This window comes from Aquarana catesbeiana, linkage group LG05 (genome assembly GCF_042186555.1).
Source record: "Aquarana catesbeiana isolate 2022-GZ linkage group LG05, ASM4218655v1, whole genome shotgun sequence".
In the NCBI taxonomy this organism is placed as follows: Eukaryota; Metazoa; Chordata; class Amphibia; order Anura; family Ranidae; genus Aquarana; species Aquarana catesbeiana.
The window spans coordinates 203,601,100-203,618,745 of NC_133328.1; the positions used below are offsets into that span (position 1 = coordinate 203,601,100).

Consider the following 17,646-nt stretch of genomic DNA (forward strand, 5'->3'; position numbering starts at 1 on the left):
TGCCTGCAAGGGAGAGAAGCCCCCCGAGAGAGAGCTCCATGGTTTAACCTTGTGCTGCCCTGTAGTGTGGACTAAAATACAGCTGTACTAAAATCAGGACCCAATTGTTAACCCTGTGCTGCCCAGGGCATATATATATATACATATATATATATATATATACATATATATACATATATACATATATATACATATATATATATATATATATATATATATATATATATATATATATATATATATATATATATATATATATATATATATATATATATACATATATATATATACATACATATTTATACATACATATATATATATATATATATATATATATATATACATATATATATATATGAAGGTTGACAGGCTGTAGTGACCACTTTGGTGGGCATCTCCTTTTGCTGTGTGAGCTGAGTAATAGAAGTCTGCTATGCTGTGATTTGTAGTGCCACATAAAATCTCTATTTCTCTCCCTCTCTCTCTATTTTTGCCTCTTTTTCTCTATTGTTGCCCCCCTCTCTCCCCCACACACTTTCCCCTCTTTCTCTCTCTCTCCCTCTCCCACTCTCATCCTGACTTCTGCACTCAATACCCTATATTTTATGTTACTTACTTCTGCACTCAAACATGTTGTATGGACTGCAGGAGGAGGGGATGGGACTGGAGGAGGATGTAGGATGACAGCATGGTCCTCATAGCTGTGGGGCCAACAAAGCTAAGTGTTGGGACTGCTGTGTTTCTTCATCACTCGGTCTCATCCAGATTGTAATATTACACAGCACACTAATAGATTCTGGAGACCCCCCTACCTGCTCCTCCTCATCTTGATCGCTCTAAATGCCAGAAATAGGTATCGGTAATTGGTATCGGTGAGTACTTTAAAAAAAGTATTGGTACTCATACTCGTTGATAAAAAAGTGGTATCGGTGCATCCCTAGTAAAAATACATCTGACGAAAATTATGACGAAAACGTTTTTGTTGACAAAGTTAACACTGGTGACCACCCTTTGCCTTCAGCATAAATTCTTCTAGGTACACTTGCACACAGTTTTTTAAGGAACTTGGCAGGTAGGTTGTTCCAAACATCTTGGAAAACTAACCACAGATTTTCTGTGGATGTAGGCTGTCTCAAATACCTCTGTTTCTTCATGTAATCACAGACAGACTCGATGTTGAGATCAGGGCTCTGTGGGGGTCATACCATCACTTCCAGGGCTCCTAGCTGAGTCTGAAGAATGGCAGGAGGTGCTCCAGACTAATGAGTCAAAATTTTAAATACTGTATGTGGCTGTAGCAGAAGGCAGTTTGTTTGCCATAGGGCTGTAGATCAGTACAATAATGAGTTTCAGCAGGCAACAGTGAAGCATGGTGGAGGTTCCTCGCCAGTTTGGGGCTGTAGTTCTGCAAATGAAGTCGGAAATTTGGTCAGGATCAATGGTGTCCTCATTGCTGAAAAATACTTGTAGATACTTATCCAGCATGCCATATCATCAGCAAGGTGTGTGACTGGCCCCAGATGTATTCTGCAGCAGAACAACGACCCCCAGACATACAGCCCAGGTCATTAAGAACTATCTTCAGTGTAAAGAAGAACAAGGAGTCCTGGAAGTGATAGTTTGGCCTCCACAGAGCCCTGATCTCAACATCATTTAGTCTGTCTGGGATTACATGTTGGAGTAAATCGTTCACACTTTTTTATCTTTGGCCGGGGGCCTCCCAGGCTGTATGGTAAAGGAAGAACAGCCTCTTGATGACTGGGCCGCATAATGGGAGGTAAGCTGTGACTGCGGTCTGGGGATGTCTCCTTGCTGGTCTGTGGCTGTCTCTTTCCCGGTCTAGGGGTGTCTCTTTCCTGGTCTGGAGATGTCTCCTTGCTGGTCTGTGGCTGTCTCTTTCCTGGTCTGGGGATGTCTCCTTGCTGGTCTGTGGCTATCTCTTTGCTGGTCAGGGGCTGTCTCTTTGCTGGTCTGTGGCTGTCTCTTTGCTGCACTTGGGCTGTCTGTTTGCTGATCTGGAGCTGTCTGTTTGCTGGACTGGGGATGTCTCTTTGCTATAAGGGAATGTCTATTTGCTGGACTGGGCAGGCTCTTTGCTGGATTGGGGATGACTCTTTGCTGGATTGGAGATGTCTCTTTGCTGGATTGGGGATATCTCTTTGCTGGATTGGGGATGTCTCTTTGCTGGACTGGGGATGTCGCTTTGCTGGAGCTGGATTGGGAATGTCTCTTTGCTATATAGGGATGTCTCTTTACTGGACTGGGATGTCTCTTGTGATGTATATCCCATTACCAACCACCCTCATGAATGCCCCCATCCCAGTTTAAAATGACTGGGCCTATTTTTGTCCCATTCCGGGCCTGCCATCCACCCTTCTTTTTTTACACATTGCCCCTTCTGGTGGCCCCCCGGTTTTCCCACTGTGACTGCACTCTGGCGGCTACTCTATGATGGACGGGTGGTGGACATGGGTGCCCTGTGATTGGCCGAAATTGTCACGTGCGGCTGTGGGGCAAAGCTAGTCTGTGGGTAAAGATCATAGTCGGTGAATGCGCAGCACCACTTGTTTCCGAGTCCCACCTCGCTGTCTGGCCACCTCTCTGCTGGCACACTGTATCTCTCCTCTGCTCCGGATCTCATCCTTAAATCCTTATCATGGCAGTGTCTGACAGAGGCCACCACATGATAGCAGATGGGAGACAGAAAGAGGTGAGTGAGTCCATGAGTGATGAGTTGCTGGGCCCAGGGAAGTAGACATGGTCCAGGGAGAGGGGGAGGATCAGGTCAGTCAGTGTAGTTGTCAGGTAGGTCAGTGTAGGTATCAGTGTAGTTGTCAGGTAGGTCAGAGTAGGTCAGTGTAGTTGTCAGGTAGGTCAGCGTAGTGGTCAGTTAGGTCAGTATAGGTAACAGTGTAGTTGTTAGGTAGGTCAGTGTAGTGGTTAGGTAGCTCAGTCTAGGTATCAGGTAGGTTAGTGTAGGTGTCAGTGTAGTTGTCAGGTAGGTCAGTGTAGGAACCAGTTAGCTCCGTGTAGTTGTCAGGTAGGTCGGAATGGGGGTCAGTTAGTCAGTGTAGGGGTCAGGTAGGTCAGTATAGATGTCAGGTAGGTCAGTGTAGTGGTCAGGTAGGTCAGTGTGGGTGTCAGTGTAGTGGTCAGGTAGGTCAGTGAAGGTGTTTGTGCAGGGGTCGGGTAGGTCGGTGTAGTGGTCAGGTAGGTCAGTGTAGTAATCAGGTAGCTCAGGCTAGGTGTCAGGTAGGTCAGTGTAGGAATCAGGTGGGTCAGAGTAGTGATCAGGTAGGTCAGTGTAGGAACCAGGTAGGTCAGTGTAGGGGCAGGTAGGTCAGTGTAGGAATCAGGTAGCTCAGTGTAGGTGTCAGGTAGGTCAGTGTAGTGGTCATGTAGATCAGTGCAGTGATCAGGTAGGTCAGTGTAGGGGGTAGGTAGGTCAATGTAGGGGTCTGATAGATCAGTGTAGGGGTCTAGTAGGTCAGTGTAGGTGTCAGGTAGCTCAGTGTAGGAGTCAGGTAGGTCAGTGTAGGTATCAGGTAGGTCAGTGTAGTGGTCGGGTAAGTCTGTGTAGTGGTTAGGTAGGTCAGTGTAGGTGTCAGTGTAGTGGTCAGGTAGGTCAGTGTAGTGGTCAGGTAGGTCAGTACTTCTGCCCTAGTGGATAGGGACTACTACAGGTCCAGGGGTTAGGGGGCAAAAATGACTTACCTTGCCCAGTCGCTGTCAACCCACGCTACGCCACTGGGTGGCGGGCACGTTGGTGGTCCTCATTTGTGGTGAAGAATTTTTTTAAAAAATTGGAATACTGAGAAGATCTAGATTTGTATCATACTATAATTGGAGTGCTTTTGGGACTTGGTTATAGGATTGGACACTTATATTTACAGTATATTGATGCACCTTTCACGATTTTTGTTTCAGATTGGTCTTACTTTCAAATTGGATCGTGTATGGGACTTTTTTTCACTAGATTTGATATTTATGGTATATTTTTTGCACCTATATATATTTTATAAGATATTTTTGATTTATCTATGATTTTTGATTATTTGAACACTTCTATTATATGTATAGAGTGATCCCCTATTCTATATGATTTTATATACCTATATGTAATTAGTGTGATGAGTGCACTGTTCAGTGGTAGCAGCTCTATATTTCTTTATATATATTTGTGATTTATTTATTTTATGATAGCATGGGGATTTTTTATTTTTTTTGCATTTTTTAGACTTACTGGCTAGATCACCAGATGAAAATAGAAGAAAGAAAGCCTAAAAAAGAAAACAAATGCAGCCATCACATCTAAGAATTGGTAAGCTGCAATATAATAAATGTTTGCTTTCGGATTTAATATCACTTTAGCAGTTTAAGTGGTCTCTTTATAAATGATGATGGAGCATCTCCAACAGTGGCGGTGTGTCCATAAGGGTGCACGGGCGCCGACCCCTCTCTCCAGCCACCCCTTCTATGACCAATGAATAGATTCATGCATTGCATGAATCTATCCACGGCCGCCGCTGCCACCCCTATTCAGGCCCCCGGCCCCTTTTCGGGCACCGGGCGCCTGAATTACAGCGGCAGGGGGTGTTTTTGAAGCACCTGATTAGAGCCATAGACTAGAGCATTTTAGAGCATCAAAAAAGGTGACCCACCCAGGTGTGTTAGAACAGCGAATTAATATTTGCTGTCTTAACACTGAACCACCTCTTTGCCAATCAGGTCCTCGGGTTCGCTACCCATCACCTGATTGGCTGAAGCATCAGGCGCTGTGATTGGATGGATGCCTGACCGGAGAGGACAGGAGGAGATTAATGGAGGACACTGCTCAGAGGACACCGTTTACCGCCGTCACCGGCTGCCCCACCGAGACAGGGTAAGTGCCGGGCAGACAGCGAGCGGGTGGGGGGGGTCACAGTGGCAGCATTGGATGGCACAGTGGCAGCATTCGATGGGCAGAGTGGCAGCATTCGATGGACAGAGTGGCAGCATTTGATGGCACGGTGGCTGCGTTTGATGGGCACAGTGGCAGCGTTTGATGGGCACAGTGGCTGCATTTGATGTGCACAGTGGCAGTGTTTGATGGCACAGTGGCTGCGTTTAATGGGCACAGTGGCAGTGTTTGATGGGCACAGTTGCTTCATTTGATGGGCACAGTGGCAGTGTTTGATGGCACAGTGGCTGCATTTGATGGGCACAGTGGCAGCGTTTGATGGCACAGTGGCAGCGTTTGATGGCACAGTGACTGCATTTGATGGGCACAGTTTCAGCATTTGATGGCACAGTGGCAGCTTTGATGGCACAGTGGCAGCGTTTGATGGCACAGTGGCAGCGTTTGATAGGACAGTGGCAGCGTTTGATGGTCACAGTGGCAGCGTTTGATTGCACAGTGGCTGCGTTTGATGGGCACAGTGGCTGCGTTTGATGGGCACAGTGGCAGAATTTGATGGGCACAGTGGCAGCATTTGATAGCACAGTGGCAGTGTTTGATGGGCACTGTGGCAGCGTTTGATGGCACAGTGGCAGTCTTTGATGGGCACTGTGGCTGAAATTGATGGGCGCAGTGGCTGAAATTGATGGGCGCAGTGGCTGCAATTGATGGGCACAGTGGCGGCATTTGATGGGCACAGTGGCTGCATTTGATGGCACAGTGGCTGCGTTTGATGGCACAGTGTCTGTGTTTGATGGGCACAGTGGCTGCAATTGATTTTTTTTGTTTTTCAGTATTTTTCAGTTTGTTTGCGCCCCCCCCAAAAATTTTGAGCACCAGCCGCTACTGATCTCCAATGTAACACTGAAAATCAGAGATATGTAAACCAGATGTGGTGTAATTAGGAGAAGGATTACTGTACGTCCTCCTGATCTTTCTCTGGATTTGGTGCCAGCTATTTACTTCCTGCCCCTGGCAACATATGGGCACTTTAAAGTGGAGTTGGGCTTTAATATTGAACAGTGTAACTGAGGCTAATTTTATTTTTTCCTGTAAGTGGCTTTATTTGGGCATATTCAAATAAATGTAGATAGTACACTAAATAGAGAGATGAAAAACTTATTTTAAGGTGTACAGTATAAGTTTACATTTTGTCGTATTCCCTTTGCACCTTGACAATTACAATAAGGCAGCTCATGCTAATTGAAGGGTGACATTTTAAAACAGGATGTGGTATTATGTTACTGCTTGTAAAATACATCAGAAGTCTAATAATGTTTACAGTCCGTATAAACCATCCTTCTGACAGGACACAGCAATGCTGTATTTGTGTTTTTTAACCCTTACTTTCATGGCATCAAGTATGTATTAAATTATTTCTCCTTTAGTATTATCCTGCTTTTTCTAATTTAATAATTAATAATTGTAAATAAATTTACAGCTACAATAATATGGAAATGTGCAGCTGTCTGTATAACAAAATATAGAAATATTATGAAAAGAGGAGGAGGTTAAAAAGCCACTGAGATATATTTTACTTAGATTTGTATTGATCATTCTTTATTCCTTGTGTTTCCATTTGTTCAGTTACACAGGCAGATGTGACAATAGAACAAAGTCAAATTTCTGTTACTGTGCCTGGAGATGGATGGTCAACAGTTGATATTACATGCCGTATCCTGGAATACGGCTCTTCCTATATTCACTGGTATGTGCAGAAGAGGAATGGAGAGTTAAAAAGAATTCTGTTTGTGGGAAAAAATTATGGCCCTGTTTATGATACTGGAGCTGCTCAGGATAAATTTTTGACTGCGCAGAATTCAAATAAGCTGACCATCAAAAAGTTATCAGATGAAGATGCTGGGATCTACTACTGTGCACACTGGTATAATTATTATTATAATCACATTGATACAAAACAACACAAAGAACATACAAAAAAAGCAGTCCGATTACCAGATGTATAACAGACCACATCAATGTACAAATAACACTGCATAAAAACACATGCATCTGCTGAGTGTCTCAGATAAATTTTCTGCAATATTTAAATAAACTTTAGAGTAACTCTATAGGATCATACAAAATATGCAAAAATCAGTTTGTCTAAAGTATGTCTGTGGATTCTTTTTTCTTCTGAAGAAAAGGCAGTTATTGCCTTGCCTGAAAATTTTCTAGTAACATCCAAATAAAGGGCCCACATTATTTTGTGGTGCAATAGCTAGTATTTGTTTTAAAAGGGACTATATAGACACCCTTCTTAAATATCAGCAAAGGGAAAATTATTATAATGCACTTAAAATTGTCTTCTTTATTTATCCATTAAAAATCAAATGTCCATAAAAAACTTACTTTGTATCTCTTACAAGAGAAAGTTGATTTTAAAGAAGAACTCCTGGATAGTGATACATTTTGCACATTAGCACTGTTTAGTTAGTTAAACAAAACTGCTAATGTGGATCAAAAAGTTGCAAAAGGCACCAACACAGGATTGAACTGTGGGAGCCTAAGGTAGCGCAGTGCCACGTCCTAAATTTAAATTGAATAAAAAAATAAGTAGAAATAATGGACTTTCCAGGCACCAATCATAGAAAAATAAACAATAATATTTTATTTAAAAATCTAAAAAATGAGAAGTAATCAAGCGTAAACTATTGATACCTCTCCCACAGTGCTCATGGAATCTTACAAAAATATTTCAACACAATAAGAGCAGCCACTATAACCATAAATCAATAAACCAAAAAATTGTTACAGAAGATACTATAACATTAGTAGCGCTAATCAGTCACACTATAGGTGATAATTGTGATAATAAAGTCCAATTATGGATGTGTTGTGAATCAAAGAATGTCCATCAAGCCAAGTTCATGCGGGGTTACTTCCAGCTGAATACCGTCATCACACCGCGTGTGCAATACTCCCCCAAGGTAATGAACTTACCGAACAACAATGGATGTTAAACTTTGTATTTTTAAATCACTGTCAGCAGGCACTGCATCTCACCATCTAAGGTATTGCTCACCACAAGTGTGGAATCTAAAGGGTTAATTGTCTGCATTGTGTATAAAGGCTGTGTGATCCTGACTCTCTGATCCTCCTCTTCTTTAACAGACTCCAATCCATCTACTGATAGAACAGAGCATTAGGAGTCAGGCTGCACATGCTCAATTTGGCGTATGTTACTAGAAAGTTTTTTTTTTTTTTTTCCCTTGGGAGAGGACATGTGATCAGCACAGGGTCTGTGCTGATCACCTGTCCTCTCCCAAGGAAAAAAACTTGGCTTGATGGACATTTTTTGATTCAAAACACATCCATAATTGGACTTTATTATCACAATTATCACCTATAGTGTGACTAATTAGCGCTATTAATGTTATAGTATCTTCTGTAACAATTTTTTGGTTTAATAATATTTTATTAACAATTAATACATTACAATAAAAAAAACATTTAAAATACTGCAAACTAATTGCAATAGCAACTAAACCTCTCCAATGTGGACTATAGATGTCAAGGATCATGTCATGCAGGACATGTATGAGATAATAACATTTACTGTAAGCTCATAGGCTCTACATCTTTCGCAAAACATGTAGAGCCTATGAGCTTACAGTATTGTTAACCAAAGGTGGTTCAAAAAAATACTGACAAAAGGGGGTGGTCTTTTTTTCAACTCAGTGATTCTGAAATATTTTTTTCTGACATGTTGGTTATATCTTTTACTTGGATGTTATAAGTTGCACTAGTAATTAAAGCTGAAAAAAAACAAAAACTGTGTCTGTCTTCATTTAAGGCTGCAAAGCAGCAAAATGTGATTATTCTAAATACCCACTGTAAGTAATGCTCTTTAACCTCTTGACGTCCGGGCCATAGCCGAATGACGGCTACAGCGTGGACCTCAATTTCCAGGAGGCCGTCGTGTGACAGCCTCCCCTTTCCTCGCTCCCCGTGCATGCTCACGAGCGAGCATCAGGAAATTCTGTGCTGGCCGTGTCCCTTGGACACAGCCAATCACTGATCGCTGTAAATGGCCAATCACATTGGCCATTTACAGCGCAATCGGCGTGGCCAATGAGAGATGATCTCATATGTAAAAATTTCATCTCTCATTGCCGGCAATGAGAGATGATCTCTCATTGCCGGCTCTCTCTCCTCACACAGAGACCGCGTGAGGATAGAAAGGATCTGACAGCGATCTGTGAGTGTAGAAACACAAATTATAGTGCCAACAGTGCCCAAACAATGCCCAAACAGTGCCGCATCAGTACAGTGCCCACCTGCGCCAATCAGTGCCCACCTGTGCCCACCTGTGCCAATCCGTGCCCACCTGTGCCAATCTGCCATCGGTGATCATTGTCCATCTGTGCACATCTTCGCAATCAGTGCACATCTGTGCCACCTCATCAGTGCCCACCTGTGCCAGTCAGTGCCCATCTGTGCCGCCTCATCAGTGCACATCTGTGCAATCAATCACTGCACATCTGTGCCGCCTCATCAGTGCCCATCTGTGCCGCCTCATCAGTGCCCATTTGTGCTGCCCCATCTGTGCCCATCTGTGCCACCTCATCAGTGCACATCTGTTTCACCTCATCAGTGCCCATCTGTTCTGCCTCATCAGTGCCCACCTGTGCCACTTCATCAGTGCCCACCTGTGCCACCTCATCAGTGCCCACCTGTGCCACCTCATCAGTGCTCACCTGTGCCAATCAGTGCCCATCTGTGCCACCTCATCAGGGCACATCTGTGCAATTAATCAGTGCACATCTGTGCCGCCTCATCAGTGCCCATCTGTGCCGCCTCATCAGTGCCCATCTGTGCCACCTCATCAGTGCACATCTGTGACACCTCATTAGTGCACATCTGTGCAATCAATCAGTGCACATCTGTGAACTCAATCAGTGCACATCTGTTCTGCCTCATCAGTGCCCATCTGTGCCACCTCATCAGTGCCCATCTGTGCCGCCTCATCAGTACACATCTGTGTTGCCTCATCAGTGCACATCTGTGCCGCCTCATCAGTGCACATCTGTTTGACCTCATCAGTGCCCCTCTGTGCCACCTCAGTGCCCATCTGTGCTCATCAGTGCTGCCTCATCAGTGCCCATCAGTGCAGGCTTAGCACACACCTGTGTAATCGCATCACCACCAACTACCATGTCCAAAAAGATGCTTTTCCGCAGAGGAGGCGTACCAAATACTTTCCCAGGCCGACGAGAGCAACGGGGAGCTCTCTTTTTCGGATTCCCTTTCAAAATCCGATTCTGAGTCGTGCCCCCCCAAAAAATTTTGAGTACCAGCCGCCACTGATCCCCAATGTAACACTGAAAATCAGAGATATGTAAACAAGATGTGGTGTAATTAGGAGAAGGATTACTGTACCTCCTCCTGATCTTTCTCTGTATTTGGTGCCAGCTATCTGCTTCCTGCCCCTGGCAACATATGGGCACTTTAAAGTGGAGTTGGGCTTTAATATTCAACAGTGTAACTGAGGCTACTTTTATTTTTTCCCTGTAAGTGGCTTTATTTTGGCATATTCAAATAAATGTAGATAGTACACTAAATAGAGAGATGAAAAACTTATTTTAAGGTGTACAGTATAAGTTTATATTTTGTTGTTTTCCCTTTGCACCTTGACAATTACACTAAGTCAGTTCATGCTAATTGAAGGGTGACATTTTAAAACAGGATGTGGTATTATGTTACTGCTTGTAAAATACATTAGAAGTCTAATAATGTTTACAGTCCGTATAAATCATCCTTCTGACAGGATACAGCAATGTTGTATTTGTGTTTTTTAACCCTTACTTTCATGGCATCAAGTATGTATTGAATTATTTCTCCTTTAGTATTATCCTGCTTTTCTAATTTGATAATTAATAATTGTAAATAAAATTACAGCTACAATAATATGGAAATGTGCAGCTGTCAACTGTATAACAAAATATAGAATTATTATGAAAAGAGGAGGTGGTTAAAAAGCCACTGAGATATATTTTACTTAGATTTGTATTAATCATTCTTTATTCCTTGTGTTTTCATTTGTTCAGTTACACAGGCAGCTGTGACAATAGAACAAAGTCAAATTTCTGTTACTGTGCCTGGAGATAGAAGGTCAACAGTTGATATTACATGCCGTATCCTGGAATACAGCTATTTCAATATTCACTGGTATGTGCAGAAGAGGAATGGAGAGTTAAAAAGAATTCTGTTTATGTCAGAATATGATGATGACACTGTTTATGATACTGGAGCTACTCAGGATAAATTTTTGACTGCACGGAATTCAAATAAGCTGACCATCAAAAAGTTATCAGATGAAGATGCCGGGATCTACTATTGTGCACACTGGTATAATTATTATTATATTCACATTGATACAAAACAACACAAAGAACATACAAAAAAAGCAGTCAGATTACCAGATGTATAACAGACCACATCAATGTACAAATAACACTGCATAAAAACACATGCATCTGCTGAGTGTCTCAGATACATTTTCTGCAATATTTATTAAACTTTAGAGTAACTCTATAGGATCATACAAAATATGCAAAAATCAGTTTGTCTAAAGTATGTCTGTGGTTTCTTTTTTCTTCTGAAGAAAAGGCAGTTATTGCCTTGCCTGAAAATTTTCTAGTAACATCCAAATAAAGGGCCCACATTATTTTTTGTGGTGCAATAGCTAGAAGTATTTGTTTTTAAAGGGACTATATTAAAACCCTTTCTAAATATCAGCAAAGGGAAAAATATTATAATGCACTTAAAATTGTCTTCTTTATTTATCCATTAAAAATCAAATGTCCATAAAAAACTTACTTTGTATCTCTTACAAGAGAAAGTTGATTTTAAGGAAGAACTCCTGGATAGTGATACATTTTGCACATTAGCACTGTTTAGTTAGTTAGGCAAAACTGCTAATGTGGATCAAAAAGTTGCAAAAGGCACCAACACAGGATGGAACTTTGGGAGCCTAAGGTAGCGCAGTGCCACGTCCTAAATTTAAATTGAATAAAAAAGTAAGTAGAAAAAATGGACTTTCCAGGCACCAATCATAGAAAAATAAACAATAATATTTTATTTAAAAATCTAAAAAATGAGAAATAATCAAGCGTAAACTATTGATACTTCTCCCAAAGCGCTCATGGAATCTTACAAAAATATTTCAACACAATATAAGCAGCCACTATAACTATAAATCAATAAAACCAAAAAATTGTTACAGAAGATACTATAACATTAGTAGCGCTAATCAGTCACACTATAGGTGATAATTGTGATAATAAAGTCCAATTATGGATGTGTTGTGAATCAAAAAATGTCCATCAAGCCAAGTTCATGCGGGGTTACTTCCAGCTGAATACCGTTACCACACCGTGTGTGCAATACTCCCCCAAGGTAATGAACTTACCGAACAACAATGGATGTTAAACTTTCTATTTTTAAATCACTGTCAGCAGGCACTGCATCTCTCCATCTAAGGTATTGCTCACAACAAGTGTGGAATCTAAAGGGTTAATTGTCTGCATTGTGTATAAAGGCTGTGTGATCCTGTCTCTCTGATCCTCCTCTTCTTTAACTGACTCCAATCCATCTACTGATAGAACAGAGCATTAGAAGTCAGGCTGCACATGCTCAATTTGGTGTATATTACTAGAGAGTTTTTTTTTTTTCCTTGGAAGAGGACCTGTGATCAGCACAGGGTCTGTGCTGATCACATGTCCTCTCCCAAGGAAAAAAACTTGGCTTGATGGACATTCTTTGACAGGGCCGATCCTAGGGTCACAGGCGCCTGGGTGCAGAAATATTTCTGGCGCCCCCACATGGGCATGGTCATCTTACTGACTCCTCCCCTTTACTAATGTTTCTATGGCAACAACTCCACCTCTCCATCTGTAAGCCCCACCACTTTGCTTTGACAATAACTTAGTTAACGGCTTTGACAAGTCAAAATAAATATTTTATTTATTGAAAATTCTGTGTCAAGTGCATGTAAATCAAATAGTGTAGCAAAAAAAATTGGAATATAAATATGAACTGAACAATATTAAACAGAATATGAGGTAGCAGAAAATCTATAGCTACAGATGCAAAATATGCAAGATAGATTGATTCTGTACTTTTTTACATTTTCAATAAATACAATCACTAATGTGCAAATAACAGATTTGCATAATGCATACAATCACAAAAAAAAATCTCATGGTTACTGTGAATTTGTGTGAATGTAGCAATGCAGTGCATGTTATCTCAGCTTGCAGAGCTTGGATTCATTGAGCCTGGGTTCACTCACACATATGCAAACACAGACTTTGCATGTGATTCACACCGCATTGATGGTGCGGATCACATGTGATTTCTGTGCAATGCGAATTCAGCCATACAGTTGTATGGCTGAACTTGCATTGGATTTGCACAACAAAGGTGCAGGGACTTTATTTTTCCCACACTGAAATTGGATCGCATGGATCGAATTCAAAGTTCACACTGCGATCTGTGAACTGATCTAGGGGTGTCATTAACATTGTATTGACACCCGCAGCGGTTTGCAGAGGGCAGTGCAAACTGCCCTCTGGGGGAGAGATGCGAGGAGGGAACTGGCACTGTAATTGCGCTGGTTCCTGCATTGCTTTAGTGTGAACCTGGGCTAAATGAGTTTACCAAAAATGTAAATATTGTAGAATATATAGCCTCATGCTACATAACTAAACTCCATTTCATGCTGAATAAACGAAATTATTAATGTATCTTAAATAGAAAACTATCTTTAGATCGATTTTTACTTCAATAGCATTTTATGAAAATAAACTTGATAAAAATCAAAAAAATCGATTTAAATAAAAAATAATTTTTTTTTTTTTTTAAATCATTGATTTATATCCACCCTGATGCAATGCCAAGCAGCGGTTTCCAAATTGAGCAAAATCCTTTTTTGTATTAAGCCCCCGGCTAGATCATAGTGTATGTGTGTCCTGCATACTGCAGATGTGAGAACAGGTGAGTGAATGGTCTCACATCCACTGCGTTCCCCGTTTCAGTATTACTGACGGCCACACTGTCCATATAAAATTATATATATGCGGTACTCAGTGTTGCCAACACCTATGACTTTTTTAAAACCTAGAAAATGCACTGACAAGATGCAATTTTTACTCACAACGTGAGAATTGACTGAAGCTATTCAAAACTATTGACATTTAAACTATATGTAAACTGTTTACAGTAAACATCAGCAATACCTATACAGAAATAAATAATCTGCCTGGCTTTACATTTGAAAAGTCAGCGTAATAAAAAGTGGAGTGTGACTAAAATGATTAAAAACCTAGGAAAAATTCAGGATGGGGAAGGAAAAAACATGCAAAGATTCATATAGCACACTGTGAAAAGCGTTATTATGGTCAGAACTTGGGCCTAGTCACTTTATGCACTGTACTCCTATGCCACAGTCTATTTACCCACAAAATTCTTCTAATTACTGTGCCACAACTGACATCCTCACAGCCACACATACACCTAGGGCTAGAGAATCATTTTTTAAAACATTTTAATTTTCAATAACATTTGCACAAAGAATGATATCACTTTATCTGAGCCTACCTTACAGAAGAACTTTGTTAAAATCATTAACTGTTGAGAGAATGAACACTTTGGTTAGGACTATGCAACATACAACATGGAGTATGGGAACGAGAGGGGGGAGAGAGATCTATGTATTATGTGATACATGCGCGCCGCCGGCGATCCACTCCCGCTGTGATTACACACAGTGGGAGCTGATCTGCGGGTACCGAAGACTTGATGTCCACCAGAAACCGCCGATCATTAGGCAGAGAGCCAGAATGGCATTCTGCATATGTAAACAAGGCAGACCGCCATTCTGTCTGTTTGCAAGAACACAGGATCCATTTCTTCCCCTAGTAAAAGCACTTCCCACACAGTGCACAAGAAACAGCTAGGCACACAGTTAACCCTTTAATCACCCCTTTTGTTAACCCCTTCCCAGCCAGTGTCATTAGTACAGTGACAGTGCATATTTTTTGCACCGATCACTGTATTAGTCACTGGTCCCCAAAAAGATATACTGCAGTGTGGCAGCACATGCAGGCTCAGTCATGTGTATATATACATGATTGAAGCTGCTGTGGTTTAGAAGCATGCTGCGTGCCCCTCCTGTACGTTGTCCTCCAGTACGGGGGTCTACTTTGTATGCAAAGGTATTTTTCAACTGGGCAGACTGATATATGGGGTAAATCCGCGCAGTGGTTGAGTGTAGTTAGGATATGGGGCTGCTGCCTCTACAGATACAATACCAACTAAGTGGAGTGTATTAGAATTTGGTAAAAAGCAGGAGTAGTTATGGCGCTGCCCTTGTGGGGTTAGAAAAATGTTTTTTCTCTTAGTGGACAATTCCACTATATATTACCTGGTGTACATAACTCCTATAGATCTAGAGTATTATTCTTAAAAATTATATTTATGAGCGAAACAATAAAAAAAAAACAAAAACCTATATGTACCAAAATAACGTGAGTGTTTTAGATCTGGAATCTGTGACTGGTACTCGGTTACTAATAATCACATTGTAATAAAGGTGAAATATTAACATAAAATTATTTCCACAAAGTGCATTTGTGCTAAACCAGTGCTATAAATGCCATAAAGTGACTGGGCAGACTACCAAGCAAAAGCAAGGAGGGATTGGTTAATGCATTCTAAATAAAGATGAAGTTTAAAAAACTGCATTTTGTGAATAACAGCAACCCCCAGGACCATAAAATTGCTATGTTTCTATAGGGTCCTGGGTTTAGTAACACTTTCAACTCCGGTGACTCCTACTCAAGGGTGCAGGTGGCTACAGAGCCCACCCATTGGCTTTGTAGCATATGCTAGAAAGGGAAAAACACTGCCACACAGGAACTTAGCCCGAGAGGTGAGTAAACATGACGACTTCAGCCTAACTCTACCCAAGCCATGGCCCCTGATGCATTTCACCATCGGGCTTCATTATGGAGATCTGGCCTGGGTGAAGTCTTCATTTGAAGCCTTTTTGTTGATTCACCTTTTGGGCGGGGTTTCTGTGTTTCTTCCTTTTTGTGTTGTGAACACTTAGGACACTTTCACACTGAGGCACTAGCAGCTTTTCGGCCGATAGTGGGGCGCTTTTAACCCCTGCTAGCAGCCAAAAAAAGGGTTAAAAGTGCCCGCAAAGCACCGCTGCCAATTTCACTGTTCTCCTCAGTGGCGGTGCGTCCATTAAGGGCGCACGGGTGCCGCTCCCTCTCTCCAGCCACCCCGTCTGTGTCCGGCCCTCTCTCCAGCCACCTCTCCAGCCACCCCCTATTCAGGCACCTGGCCCCTTTTCGGACGCCAGGCTCCTGAATTACAGCGGCGGGGGGGTGTTTTTGAAGCACCTGATTAGAGCCATAGGCTTTCCTAACACTGAACCGCCTCTCAGGCAATCAGATGCGCAGGTCTGTTACCTGTCACCTGATTGACTGAAAGGACAGGCACTATGATTGGACGCTGTGACAGACCTAGCCAGGAAAGAGACTTTTGGAGAGGACTGAATGCTAGCCTCTTGCCGATCGATCGTGGGCCCTGGCATTTGGGGAAACGGTGCTCTTTGTGAGCTGTATGCCTGGGAACCCTTGAGGTGGTATTACTGTGGATTCGGGTCCTGGTCCCCCAGGACACACAGACTCTGGGGACCCTGTATTTGCAATATTAGAATAGTGACTGATTCATACCGTTGGGACTCCTACTGTTAAATGCTAATGTCATCAATTCCAGCTACCTGTCTGTTGTCTGCTAGAATGTGTATTGTAAATAAGTCTCTAGTATGGGATCTAAGAGTCGTTAGATCCCCATTGTTGTTTGTGTTAATTAACTCTGCTATTGTGGTAATGTTGATTGGATTTTCTGAGCTACAAGACGGCCAGTCTGGCCTAAAGGTCATGTCTGAGTCATCTGTCTAAAGGGATTAGTTAATTAGCCCATGTTAATTAGGTTTCTGGTCACAGGTGTATGTTCAGAGTAATATGAACAGGAGGTATACACCTCCTCTTTTACTGTATAAAAGAGCCTGTATTCATCAATAAAAGAGATTCCTGGTTGAACTTACATACAGCCTGCCTGGTGTTTGTTCTGAGCTACACAACTGGATTAGAACGGCACATAGCTGTAGTTCTAGTCCCGGAGCATCGGATGACCGAACCATCAGATGTCGCGATCTGATTCTATAGCCGCAGAGGAGTGTCAGGAGAGTGGAATCGAGCGAGCAAGGGGCTCGTTTTAGATGCCTATTGGGGGAGGACACAGGAGCCACTGTCTGACATGCTCCAAGGTCCCACCGCTCACCGCCGCCACCCGCCTCCACCGAGACAGGGTAAGTGCCGGGTAGATGGCGAGTGGGAGGTCATAGTGGCACAATTTGATGGGCACAGTGACAGCATTTGATGTGGCACTATTTGATGGGTACAGTGGCAGCGTTTGGGCACAGTAGCTGCTTTTAATGGGCACAGTGGCTGCATTTGATGGGCACAGTGGCAGCATTTGATGGGCACAGTGGCTGCATTTTATGGCACAGTGGCTGCGTTTGATGGATACAGTGGCAGCGTTTGATGGGCACAGTGGCTGTGTTTGATGGGCACAGTGGCAGGTTTTGATGGGCACAGTGGCAGCTTTTGATGGGCACAGTGGGCGTT

General features: G+C 42.3%; 1 gene segment (V, D, J or C); it reads left to right on the plus strand.

The window, feature by feature from the left end:
• The first annotated feature begins 6,216 nt into the window (after positions 1–6,216).
• LOC141144623 (immunoglobulin kappa constant-like) overlaps positions 6,217–17,646 on the plus strand; it is a 115,376-nt gene continuing 103,946 nt past the window's right edge. Inside the window, 2 exon segments of the C gene segment in view lie at positions 6,217–6,297; positions 6,524–6,821. Of these exon segments, the coding sequence occupies positions 6,788–6,821 (34 nt within the window).